Here is a 13744-nt window from a genome sequence, read left to right on the forward strand (position 1 = left end):
GAGAGTTAGAGAGATAGAACCCGATTATAGTAGTTCGGTTCGGATTTGTCCACGGTTCAGCCTAATCCATTTCTCCTCAAGCAACTACTTAAAGGTTCCTTTAATCTCCAAAAAGATTACAAACAGTAAGTCTTGCGGGTGCTTACAACGACCTTATCCCATAGCTTTCTTGATGAGCTAGTAGAACTGCAAGAGTTTTCTCCAAAAACCTCTCAAAAACAATAACACCCAAATTCAACCCGAATTTGGTCTTCTAAGCTTTCAAGTGTTTGACTTAAACACTCGCTTAGGAATTACAAGTATGTGGAGAAATTTGAAGCTCTCAAATAACAATAACCTCACAAGGTAGATATGCAAGTGGAAGCTCTCAACTTATACAAAATCTCTCTCAAGATAGATATAAAAGTGTTGGCTTGATCTTTGAAGAATTTGCTTGGGTGATATCGAATGTTGTAACTTGAATCCCCACTCAGCAATAAGTTCTTTGAGCCCTTATATAGCCATCCAATTTCCCACTAGCCGTTTAAAAAGTGATGGAACCGTTGGAGTGTTGAGTGGAGGAACTACCGTTGGAACTTTACTGATCAACAGAAATTACTCTGACCAGTCATCCGGTCTGTCATCCGATGGTCTCTGAGTGTCACAGCTCTCTGTTTAGACAGCCAGCCTGTTAGACGGTGCATCAACCTGTGGCTCAAAATTTCATCTAAATAAATCCGTTAAAGTATGTATTGAGCTCATTAAGTCTTTGTAAGATTTGAATTTTGAATCCAAGAGATTTTATGCAATGTTTCAAGGCCTAGAACATTTAGTTCGAAAAAGACTTTTCAAAAGATTAGCATTTGCCAAAATATCATCAAAATAGATAATATCATTTTTTCAACATTTATCAAAATAAATATATAAATGTAATACATATAATTTTCCTCAAATTATTATGCATACATTTTTCAACACCTTCCATACACCAACCAAAAATCATGTGATTATTTTGGAGTCAATTTTAATTCACTACCAAATGATTTTTAAAAAATTTTATTAAATAAAAATTCCATTTTATCCAATAGGCTATTGGAAGTAGTGTTTTGTAGATCGTGGTCGCCGGAGACATCCTCCCCTACAGGAATGGGAAATCTAGGTCGGTGGATGAAGTTTCCTCTGATACAGTGAACTACGTCCTCTTTACTTACTATGTAATACCCCGTACTTAAAAAAAAGAAGAAAAAAAAACGAAGAAGCAATTTCCTATAACAAAACCTATTCTGTCATTAGTGAGTATGAAGAGTTGGGTTTGACTTGTCTTATAGCAACTTTTGTGAAACAAAAAAGAATAGATATAAGAGTTGATATGTTTGGCAAGGAGGTGCACGTGGAGCTTTTGTTGGGTGTGTGTGTGTGCTGCTTGTGATAGGTGTAGGTTACTTAGCAATTGTATGAATAAATATAAAGCCAAGAACAAAAGGAAAACAATAAAGGGAACTCAAAGAAGGGAAATCAAACTATAGCAGAGGCTTCTGGAGATAAACTTGGGTGTGATATTCAAGGTGATTTGAGGGTGAGTGTGAGATACATATTTTTCGTACAATATTAATGTTGGGTTCTTGTTGGTTGTGCTATGTGCGGTGACTGTATGTCGTGGAACTGTTTGGTATGCGACAGGGTGACTAGGCTAATAAGCTATGCCAAAAGACATGTTGGCCAATATGCTATGGTGAGGCTAGTGAGGTGGTACGTCACCCGTCATATACCGAGGAGGACCGGATATGTGGTTCTTTTTATGTGGAACGTGTTATATTCTTGGTTCGTGTTATACGTGGTGATTGACGTTGTGCAGTTTATTTGATATTGATATTGTACACGTTATTATGTCTCACACACTCCTGTGGTCCTTTGGACTCCAGCTTGCAGGTTGGTTAGCGGGCTAGGTGCCGGTGATGTGAGCTTGTCTGAGTTGCTGCAAGAGTTGGGGGGGGGGGGGGGGGGGGTTGTTTATTTACTTTAGAGATAGTTGTAAATTGTAAAGTTTTTTTTTTTGGAATAAAAGGTAGATTGTGGACTTTTTAATATTCGTGGTGCTTGAGGATTCGGGTCGTTACAGTTGGTATCAGAGCATAGGTTTCATGATTCTGTAGACTATCCTAGAATTTAATTTTAGGACGACGACCTATGGGTAAGTGGTGCTAACGAACCAGTATGTCTTCGTTATTTACTGATTCTGCAGAAAATTGTTTGAGTGAGTTCTTGGTAATTTAGTTTGCTCCTGGCTTTCCATATTTGAAAATCCAAAAAAACAAAGAAAAGAAGAAGAAGAAAAAAAAAAGAAAAGATAACTCATCGTGGCTGTCTGATTAGTACTATTTCATTTAATTATAGTACAATATGTGTTTTGGAAGAGCCATTTCTTGGATGGCTACTGGAGTTGCCTAGAAACTAGTCTACGTAGATGGGTATGGGAAGTTGGTCATTAGCTATGGGTATGTTCTTTAATTCTGATCATGTGTTCTTATTAGAACTGTTATTTCGATGGACTCAACTGCTTTTGTTATTCCGATGGACTCAACTGCTTTAATTTGTTCTTAATTTGATGCAGTTTGAGTAAATTTTGTCAGGTTGAGGATTCAATGTGGTGTATCATAATAAATTTTGAATTAGAATGTATGTGTTTATGATACCCTATATTTGGTTGGGAAGATTAGTTTAATTATGTGTTGGTTCGTTACTGTGGGTTTGGGATGTGGGGTAAAGCATGTGCGTGTATACATGACAAATGAGTTCTCTTCTTCGAGTTTCAAGAGTTCTCTTCTTCGGGTTTCAAGGGAACCGAGGTGGTGTCGTTCTGTACAGGGAATTTAGATGAATATTTGAGATAGGAAGGAATTGGTTGGATACGAAGAGGAAAGGAATTACTGCCCATATAAGAAGTTTATTGTGTGTGGTTGAGTCTATAAAAATGTGGCACCTTAGTTGTAATTCGTTAAATATTTGGGCGAATTTTTTTTTACAATATGATTGACTTTTCTTATGTTTTGTGGTTGTGTCGAATCTGATGGAGTTATTTCAAGGATTTTGATGTTAAACTCATGATCTGTTATTGGTGAAATTATAGCATTAGTTATGGTGACCTGGTTAATTATCATTAGTGAAGCTAAATATGTGGGCATATCATAAATGGGGATACAACCATGTAAGAGAAGGATTTGGTAGTGTTTACTTGAGAGGGTGATCAGAGTGCGCAGTGAAAGCGTGAAAATCATATTTTTTTTAGTAAACAAATTTCGGGGACGAAATTTCCAAAGGAGGGGATATTGTAATACCCTGTACTTAAAAAAAAAAGAAAAAAAACGAAGAAGCAATTTCCTATAACAAAACCTATTCTGTCATTAGTGAGTATGAAGAGTTGGGTTTGACTTGTCTTATAGTAACTTTTGTGAAACAAAAAAGAATAGATATAAGAGTTGATATGTTTGGCAAGGAGGTGCACGTGGAGCTTTTGTTGGGTGTGTGTGTGTGTGCTGCTTGTGATAGGTGTAGGTTACTTAGCAATTGTATGAATAAATATAAAGCCAAGAACAAAAGGAAAACAATAAAGGGAACTCAAAGAAGGGAAATCAAACTATAGCAGAGGCTTCTGGAGATGAACTTGGGTGTGATATTCAATGTGATTTGATGGTGAGTGTGAGATACATATTTCTCGTACAATATTAATGTTGGGTTCTTGTTGGTTGTGCTATGTGCGGTGACTGTATGTCGTGGAACTGTTTGGTATGCAACAGGGTGACTAGGCTAATAAGCTATGCCAAAAGACATGTTGGCCAATATGCTATGGTGAGGCTAGTGAGGTGGTACGTCACCCGTCATATACCGAGGAGGACCGGATATGTGGTTCTTTTTATGTGGAACGTGTTATATTCGTGGTTCGTGTTATATGTGGTGATTGACGTTGTGCAGTTTATTTGATATTGATATTGTACACGTTATTATGTCTCACACACTCCTGTGGTCCTTTGGACTCTAGCTTGCAGGTTGGTTAGCGAGCCAGGTGTCGGTGATGTGAGCTTGTCTGAGTTGCTGCAAGAGTGGTGGGGGGGGTTGTTTATTTACTTTAGAGATAGTTGTAAATTGTAAAAATTTTTTTTTTGGAATAAAAGGCAGATTGTGGACTTTTTAATATTCGTGGTGCTTGAAGATTCGGGTCGTTACATACTGGTTTTTCTCTTCTTCTTTTTTCCTGGTTCTGTTCTTTGGTGTCATCTGTATGAGATTTCTTCCCGTTTGTGGGACTTCTATCATCCTTATGTGGGTGTTTTTAGTTATTTTCTGCAGTGCAACGTATGTTTGGAGCGGTGAATTTAGTTGGGGTTGGGTATAATCTTTGGACCGAGTCCGCTCTTATTTGGTTTTTTGATCTCTTATTTAAGAATCGATGAAGTTTCCTCTTAATGTATTATTTCTTGAAGTTTTCCTCTTAATGCGAACGAGACTAGGCTCATTTGACATAAAACTCAATGGATCAAGTGAATGAGCAAAAAGAAAGGGTACTTTGTTGGAAAATAAATTGATTGTGGATAAGCGCTGGACTTTTGAGTGGTGCATGACCCTTTTTTTGTCTTCTAAACTTGTATTTATAGGCAAATCTCATTTGGTCTAGATCTGAATGGATTTTCCCGCCTTCACCGTGAGCTGCTTAATAAGTGTCCCATGGTTATTCCTCATTCCTTGAGTTGGCGGTTATTAGAGCATCCACAGTGGAATAACCAAAATTATAAGATTGCTAAAGTTAGCAATATTCCTTCAAAAAAATGCTTATAGTGGCATATAATCAAACTTAACAATCTATTAGCAACTCATCAAATTTTGGCCATTAAATAATCAAAACTGACAATTTTTTGCTAATAACCAAAACCTTCTCTCTCTCTCTCTCTCTCTCTCTCTCAATCAACAATGTTTCTAAGAAAAATATTTTTAAAAGAAGTTTTTTTTTTTTTGGCAAAAACAATTATTGTAAAACTGTTTTTCAAAAACTATTATTTAAAAAAAAACTGTATTTTTTTTGAAAACCGTTTTTTGAAAACTTTTTTTGGAAAAGTGTTTTTTTCAAAAAATTATTTTCTATTTCTAATAACTTGTTTTTATTAGTTTGAAAACTATTTTTAAAAAATTATTTTATATGGTGACAATTTTTATATTTTTATTGATTGAAAAGGTGATGTGGCAAGTTTTAATTATTCAATGATGATTATGCTAATGTGGACATCTACATTGCTAATCTTAACAATCCTTTAAAAGAATAATCAAAAGGTGATGTGACAATTTTTGATTATTCAATTTTAATTAGTCCACTGTGGATGCTCTTAAACTTGATCATACTGTAGACACTCTATTCTGGACTGTCCAGATAACGCTATTTTTCGGTCTTTTATTTCCCCAATAATGATTATGGTCAAGAACAGTCTGAGGACGATGGTGTGTTTGAGCTTTGAGCGTTCCGAACCTCATTCAAACCCACTTAAAAAACCCTTCAAACCAGAGCCAAACAGCCCTAGCAAAACCCAAACTGGCTTACGCCAGTTCTGTGCTGACGTACGTCAGTTAACTGCTACGTGTTGGTCATTGACCGTTGACTCAGCTATTACTGGCGCACGCCAGTCAAGCCCAGTCAAATTAACTTTATTCAGCCACATGGACGAGAGTTTTGTGCCACCCTGACGTCGGCTACAGTCTCCCTGATGATTACATTCGGTAGGGACGTTCCCCCTCTCTCCTACACCCTCCATCAAGCCAAGTCCAATGCATTTAATGCATGGGAGGCTCCCCCTCTTAACCCAACCAGCCAAACCAGGCCTTAACCCAACTAATCTCAGTCTCTCTCTCCTCTATAAATACCCCCCTTGCATTCATTTGCAATGGGTTAACCACATTAAAGAATATAACCCTTCTTCTTCTCTCCTCTCTTGCTCTCTATCTCTCTTCCTTCATAGAAAGAGAAAGGGGGAGAAGCTCACTTCCATACATCCCACTATCATCCAGTCACCATCCAACCTCCATCTTCAACCTTTAAACTCAATACCACCTTCAAATCTCAACACAAAAAGGTATACCACATTTGTGTGGCTTTCTGTTTTCAAATCCTGAGGGGAACCAGTAAGGCCCAGGCTAGTAAGCAATACTAGTTCTGGCCTTAAACTGGTAAAATATAATAATCGTGTGAGATAAAAACATGGCGCACGCCAGTAAAGTAAAGCCGTACGCCAGTCATGGCAGTATGTGCACTACTGGCGTGGGGATCATTGATCATCATTTCTGCTTACTTATATTTTCGTCCATCACTTTAGCATGCTAATAACCAGTCTACTGCCTTCTGTATATTTATAGCTGTTTAGTTATAATGGTTAATATTTACTCCTTATCTGTTTAGAAGGCCTCTGGGATCCTTCTGGTCATGTTCCAGAGCCCAGACGATGCAAAGCCAAGCACTGGATTAAGGTCAAACTAGCGTACGGTACCCTATGACTGGCGTATGGTAGTTGTTCCCAAGATCCAGTGGCTGGCCCTTGCATCTTAGCTTAGTTTTGGCCTCTTTGTATGTCCCCACGCTGTTTTTGGGGTATTCTGTTGTCCTTCATGGCTTGAAGCCATTTCATCTGGTTGTAAATGTATATATTCTACTCTTTTAACTGTGAGGTTTGTCCTGGGTGTGCGCTGGTCCCTTTCCAGAGCCCAGAGGATTGCAAACAAAGACTGAGAGACTAGATAAGTGGAGTACGCCGGTTGAGTTGTGGCATGCACAAGTCTTATTAGCATGCACTGGTTCGGCCAGGGCATGCTGGTGCGAAGCCTGCTCACCTTCCTTCAGGGGCATCATACTTCAATTTATTCGGGTTGCTCAGTGCTTGTTCTCAATTTATATTTATCATTGCAAAAAAGTCATCCATAAACATTTTATCGCATGATCACAACTTGTTACAGTTTTAATCCCCATTAACTGTTACCCTTTCCTAACTGGCTAAAAAATGATCAAATGAGATAAAAATGCAAAAGTTTTACAAAAATGCCTGAGTAGAGACCGATCTCCGGATTGGGCGAGAGGGGTGCCATAAAACCCTTCCCCTCTCGTAACCTGGCTCCCGAATCTCAGATATCGAAGGTAACGACGGACCGATCCATCCTTTTCAAAATCAAACAAATGTGGCAAACGTTTTCGAGTTCGGTTCCTTGGGTGCTTTCACCGCTAAAATCCGAGTGGCGACTCTGAATCGAAGCGCCTTGCCACGCTTTTCCGAAAGAGGGCCGCACCCGATCTTTTAAAAAGAACAAAATTGAAAATTTTGAGGCGCATGCCCACACATACATCATCAAAATAACTTCCTTGAACCTCCACTCCCCCTTTTTTCCGTGATAATTGGATATCATGGGGCCATTTGACTCAAATGGGCCTATGAAACATTTGGAGGAAAATAACCGACTTCAGCCATAACCAATTTTTCCCTTTTCATGGGCCCTTATCCATGAACCAAACTGACTCCATAATTCATAGGCTAATAATACATACGATAAATCCATAAATCTTGGGCCATGGTTCAATCCGAATTTTAAAATAATTGGGCCCAACATTGATTAATCATTGTAGCCCATTGTCTTTGATTCTTATTAGCCCATGTGCTGGCCCAATTTAATTAAACGGTCTTCCAATACTAGCCCGTTACTTGGTGCCAAAACAGATATAAACACAATCGCAATAATCAAATTTCAATCGTTTCACTCTCTCAGAGCCCGTTCCAGAAACTTTCTTAAAAAATAAGCAGCTTATTTCACATTTTCAAACTCAAAAATAATATAAATAAAAAATGATTTTTCAATTTTTTTTTTATCGTATAAAAGATCTCGATGAGATCTTTCAAACAAGATCCATATTGCATATTTTTATATTTCAATAAATCCATAATTTTTGAGCTTGAAATTGCTTTCTTAAAAAATAAAGGCTTTTTTTTCCATTCTGGAACGGGGCCTCAGTCTCTGGAGTTCCAAAGCCGAATTACTTTTTCCCAGCAAATTAAATTCCCTTTGACTCACTTTACCATATGTTGATTTCCCAATGTTAGCAGTAGCTCCTTCATTGCCAACTCAATTAGGACTCACCTCGCCAATAGATGGATACAGTCCCTTCACACAAATCACATTCATTCCCTCCTCGATTCTGTTCTGCACTTCTATTATGTCATTTCCGCTTTGGGTAGACGCGTTAAGAGAGTGAGAGAGAGAGAGAGAGAGGGATTCAGGGAGTGGGATGACTGGTTTTTTCATGTTTTTATCCAATTTTATTTAGGAAATAGAGGAATTGAGTATACTCCTTTTTTTTTTAATAGAGAAGATAGAGACATAGGGACTGTTTGATAAAACTGAAAACTGAAAGCTGAAAGCTGAAAAATTAAGTACTGAAAACTGAATACTGAAATTTTTAAGTTGAAAAGCTGTTTGATAAATGTATTAAGTACTGAATTAAAAAAATAATGAATTAATTTTGTTCCAATTCTTTCTTAATTTACTAACAGTCACAATATACCTATGGTAATGGTGGAGGAGGGGTGGTGGTGAAGGTGGTGGTGGTGGTGGTGGTGGTGGTGGTGGTAGGGTGGTGGAGGTGGTAGAGTGGTGGTGGTGGAGTGGTATGTGGGAATGGTGGTGTAGTGATGGTAGTGGTGGTGGAGTGGCGGTGGTGGTGATGATGGTGGTAGAGTGGTGGAGGTGGTGAAGTAGTGGTAGGAGCGGTGGTGGTGGTGGTGGTGATGTGATGGTGGTGGTGGTGGAGTGGTGTAGGTGGTGGTGGTGTAGTGGTGGTGGTGTAGTGGTGGCGTAGGTGGTGGAAGTGGTGGTGGTGGTGTAATGGTGGTAGTGGTGGTAGGAGCGGTGGTGGTCGTGTAGTGGTGGTGGTGGTGGAGCTGGTGGTCGTGATGTGGTGGTGAAGCCGGTGGTCGTGATGTGGTGGTGGTGGTAGTAGAGGAAGGGGTGGTGGTGGAGTGGTGGAGGTGGTGGTGGTGGTGGTGGAATGGTGGTGGAGTGGTGGTTGAATGTAAGTACACAAAAATTCAGCCAGAATTAAGTAGCTCAAAGCTACTTAATTTTTTTCAACTTTTTAGCCTGTATTTTAAGTGGTACTTAATTTGTTAAGCAATGTAAAATGTGATTATCAAACCTACTGAATCATTTATTACTTAATTGATTCAGTTTTAAGTGCTGAATTTATATTATCAAACAAGCCCATAGTCGTCCAATGATTAGTTTTAGCATGTTACTTTTTGCTAGTTTTTTTTCCCTTCTTTAGTTGACTTTTGGTAATGATGAGTCATAATTTGATCATTAAAACTGACCTAAACAACTTACCACCGTGTTGGACTCGACGGGACCGATGTGAGAATCACTTGGCATGGCATGGCTGAGTGGAGTATAACCGATATAGAATGAATTGCGTATCCTAAATTAGATTACACTATCAAATTCCTTAGATTGCCTGATTGACAAGAACTTGGAGACATATCTCTTAGAAAATAACATATAATGTCAAGGAATTCAAATCTTACCATTCTTATCTTTTCGGACCTTGTATACAAGGCCTTTACACACTCAATTACCCAATTAAGCATTTGAACAATATTTTTGTATCCCAACTGACTAGATCGTCATAGGGTCTGTGACTAGGAAATACTCTGGTTATTGGACTTGTTTTTTTTTTTTTGAAGCATCTCTTTAAAACACTCGAAGCGATCGGCCAAATTTCAACATCATCAGGTAACTTTGTGGGTTGTCGTTTAGTATCTGCTTTTAGTTTTAAATCCTTAGACAATTAAAAAAATTAGTCAAAATGAAGCAAACCAGGAAAGGTACTAAGTAACTAAAGAAGGCTATCCAAACAATAAGCTAGGTAGAAGCGAGAGAAATGAACTTTTAACACTCTCAAAGAAATTTCTATTAGAGGCACCTAAAATACAATTGACTTGAATAATCTGCTCCATTCCTGTAGACTGGAGGAGCTGAAGTATACTATACACACTCCAATGACAATGAGACTTCAAATCTGCCGATAAAATAACAGAGAGAGAGAGAGAGAGAGAGAGAGAGAGCACTTCAAATCTACCGTTCTTTTCCCATTTTCCCCACATGTATGGGCAAGGCACGTGCTGATTGACCATTTCAAGCAGAAAATAAGAGTAGTAGTAATCAAACTTCATCTATTTCTTCCTCTACCGTTGCAATTCTCTTTGGTTTTTTCTTCTTTTTGGTTGTTATTGCTAGAGTCTAGACTAGATTACAAATCCAATAAATACTCCGCCACTTCGAGGCAAGCAGGACCCATAAAAAACCAAAAGCTGTGACCCAACCACCTTTCCAGCTTCCACGTACGCCAGATCCCTCCATTCAATGGTAATTTCACTCACTATATGCATGTGTCCGTCAATGGACTGATCGACTGGCTCTCCTCTTGCAGACAATTACTACTACGTAATACTAAAGCCAGGTGGATATTATGTGTATATATCAAATAATAAAAATTAAATACAGAACTGAAATTAATTGCGTAACACACACAACATAACTGCCCCCAACTTATGAAACGGGAATGGTGACCGGATACCTATGAACCGAGTCAGCCCAGGGGTTACCTTTCAACTCAGTAGCAGGAATCGCCCTAAGAGCCCTCCAAACGGCGCTGTTGCACTTGAAGCCCGAGCCAAAAGCAATCTGCCAAACCCGGTCCCCTTTTGAAACCCGGCCCTTAGCCTCCGTATAAGCAAGCTCGTACCAGAGGGAGCTGCTGGAGGTGTTCCCGAAACGGTGAAGGGTCATCCTGGAGGGCTCCATGTGCCACTCACTGAGATCCAAATTCTTCTGCAACTCATCCAACACCGCTCTACCCCCAGCATGTATACAGAAATGATCAAAAGCCAGCTTGAAATCAGGTATGTAAGGCTTCACCTTGCTTTTTTTCAATACCTTCTTCTTCACCAGCGTCAAGAAAAACATGAGCTGCTCCGAAAAGGGTAGCACCAACGGCCCCAATGTGGTTATGTTGGTTTTCAAAGCGTCTCCTGCAACCGCCATCAGTTCTCTTGCCAGAGAAACCCCAACGGCTCCCTTATCATCCTCCCTCTGGTACACGCAGTTGTAACTGTTGTCATCGGCTCCTCTGTGGGTTCTAACCGTGTGGACTAGCTCGTACTTGGACCGACTCCTGTCCTTAGACTTGTTCGAGAGCAGCATGGCGGCTCCCCCCATCCGGAATATGCAGTTACACAGTAGCATGGAGCGGTCATTTCCGAAGTACCAATTCAGTGTTATGTTTTCGGTACTCACCACCACTGCATAGGTGTTAGGGTTTGATTTTAGTAGGTGTTTGGCTAGGTCGACGGATATCACCCCTGCACTGCACCCCATTCCGCCTAGGTTGAAGCTCTTGATATCCGGTCTAAGCTTGTAATGGTTGACTATCATGGAGGACAGAGATGGAGTCGGACAGAACAAGCTACAATTGACGATGAGAATCCCGATTTCTTCACTTTTGACTCCGGTTTTCGAAAACAGGGAGTCGAGTGCGCCAAACAGGACCGACTCCGCCTCCGATCTGGCCTCTTTCATGCACAAATTCGGGGGTCTAGAGGTAATCCCTCTGGGTAGATACGTCTCGTCACCCAGACCGGACCGGGTTGATATTCTCCTCTGGAACTGAACCGTTTCTTCCTCGAACCCACCGCTGTCCTCGGTCATCTTCATGAAGGAGTCAACCGACATTTTCCGTTCGTCGTCGGGTTTGTAACAGGCAAAATCGACGAGATAGACCGGTATAGGCCGGTAAGCCCAGTAAAGGGCTAATAGGAAGACCAACACGACTAAAGAACCGAGGAGGGCGGTGAATGTGTCCACAAGTATTGTTTGGCTAGTCCATACGTCGGGAATTCGGTCGAATCTTAGACCGGACAGCTGAACCAGAGTGGCTATGAAGAGAGGTAAGACAACAATAAACATAACAACAGTGCCAAAGTTGCAAGAGTAATTACCGTATCCCAATTTCACATACTTGAGCTTCACCGACTGTAGAAAATCCGGTAATTTTCGCCGGATTTTGATGACGACTGACGATGAGTCGTCCTTGAACGCCACCTCTGCTGTTAATCTCTCCTTTTCCATCTCTATGGTACTACCCATCTCTCTCTCTCTCTCTCTCTCTCTCTTGTTTGAAATTGTGGGTTTTTGTTTCGCTTCGTTAAAAACAGAGGAGGAAGGGGTGGAGTTTGGAAGAGTCTATGAGAAGCTAAGCTAATTCCCTTAAAAAGACTTGTCGAGAAAAAGCAATATTGGAGAATTGGAAGGGAAAAGCACAAGCAGCTTTCCCTTGAGCAAAAGAGTTTTTGTCGATCAAGAGCAAAAGTGAGGGGGTTTTAAAAGAAGGCTAGGGGAATCAGCTAGGATAGAGAAATAATTAAGGGTGGTTTATAGAATACTTAACTGGAATAATTAATTAGCATACTCTATCGCTACAAGAAAGCTAGCTAATACTACTAGTACGGTAGTTATTTGGGCCATCATGGTCTTCATTTAATTTGGTGAGCAGTTCCCAGAAACTACAGATAGCTCAACCACCAAAAGTATGCATTTACGTTTAGAATAGAGAGATATAGACAAAACCATATATTATGGGGTTGGTTGACAGTTTCGTAGTTGAATTGCTGAGGAAAAGATGGTGGGGTGGGGGAAGTGACCAAGTGGCCATATGAGAATTTGAGCTTTCGTTCAAGCAATCTCTTAAATGAGTCTTCACACCTAGCTAGTAGCTACTACTTTCCAGTGTCCATTGCTTTAATTGTAATGTCCAAGCAAAGCAGCGTTATTATTGCTTGTTGGGTTAAACTTGAAAACAAGTTGTACTATTTTCTTCTTCATATTTTTGTGTTTTTTTTCTTTTCTTTTCCTTTTTTTTTTATAATAATTGAGACAAATTTAAAGAGTCAAAATACATTTAACGACAACTGAAAAACTTTAATAAATTGCTACTATCCAATTACGTAAAGTAACATGGAATGTGGAAGAATATATAGATTTAGTGCACGACTCACTTAAGTTTACGTATAAGAGTTGATACAAAATCTCTATACGCGACCTCATGTATTAGTCACATAATAATGTTTTAGTATGACTATTTGTTTTCGCTTTTATTTTTTATTTTTGTGAATTTTAAATGTTTGAAATGTTTTCAAGATACGGTTTTATACTCTAACTTTTGATCACACACATGTATTAATTAATGTAAACGCCACTGGCCGTTAACTCCGATGTCGTATTAGGATATACTCCAAAATATAGGGGTATAGTATATTAATTAGAGGGGAATGAAGGGCTAGTATGGGAAATTTGAAAGGGGCGGTGGGGTGTAGGTGACTGGCCATCAAGAAACATTTAATGTTAGTGGTCAAAGATGGTGGACGCATACTTCAACCTGTCCCAAACCCCCAACAAATTAACCTAATGGACTACATACTACAAATTTTATTCAATTGTATATACTACATGTGTATGTATAATAGTCGTGTACAGATAGATGATGGTGCTACATTTCTTCGGGATCCAGCTGTGCCTACTAGTACACGTTTGGCAACAAATCTTGCAAATATTGTTGTCAAACCCTTTTTCCATTAAAATATGTTTGGTGAAGTCCAACCCAACATCACCAACAAGGACACCGTGATCAGGGTACTAC

At 39.5% G+C, this 13744-nt stretch overlaps 1 protein-coding gene across 1 annotated transcript; it reads right to left on the reverse strand.

Annotated features, from left to right (window-relative positions):
* Window positions 1–9932: 9932 nt before the first annotated feature.
* On the reverse strand, window positions 9933–12755 carry LOC131333092 (3-ketoacyl-CoA synthase 1). The gene has a single exon (XM_058367423.1). The coding sequence runs from the start codon at window positions 12193–12195 to the stop codon at window positions 10600–10602; it is 1596 nt and encodes a 531-aa protein (XP_058223406.1). The 5' UTR covers window positions 12196–12755; the 3' UTR covers window positions 9933–10599.
* Window positions 12756–13744: the final 989 nt, after the last annotated feature.

Source organism: Rhododendron vialii, chromosome 7a, assembly GCF_030253575.1.
Source record: "Rhododendron vialii isolate Sample 1 chromosome 7a, ASM3025357v1".
In the NCBI taxonomy this organism is placed as follows: domain Eukaryota; kingdom Viridiplantae; phylum Streptophyta; class Magnoliopsida; order Ericales; family Ericaceae; genus Rhododendron; species Rhododendron vialii.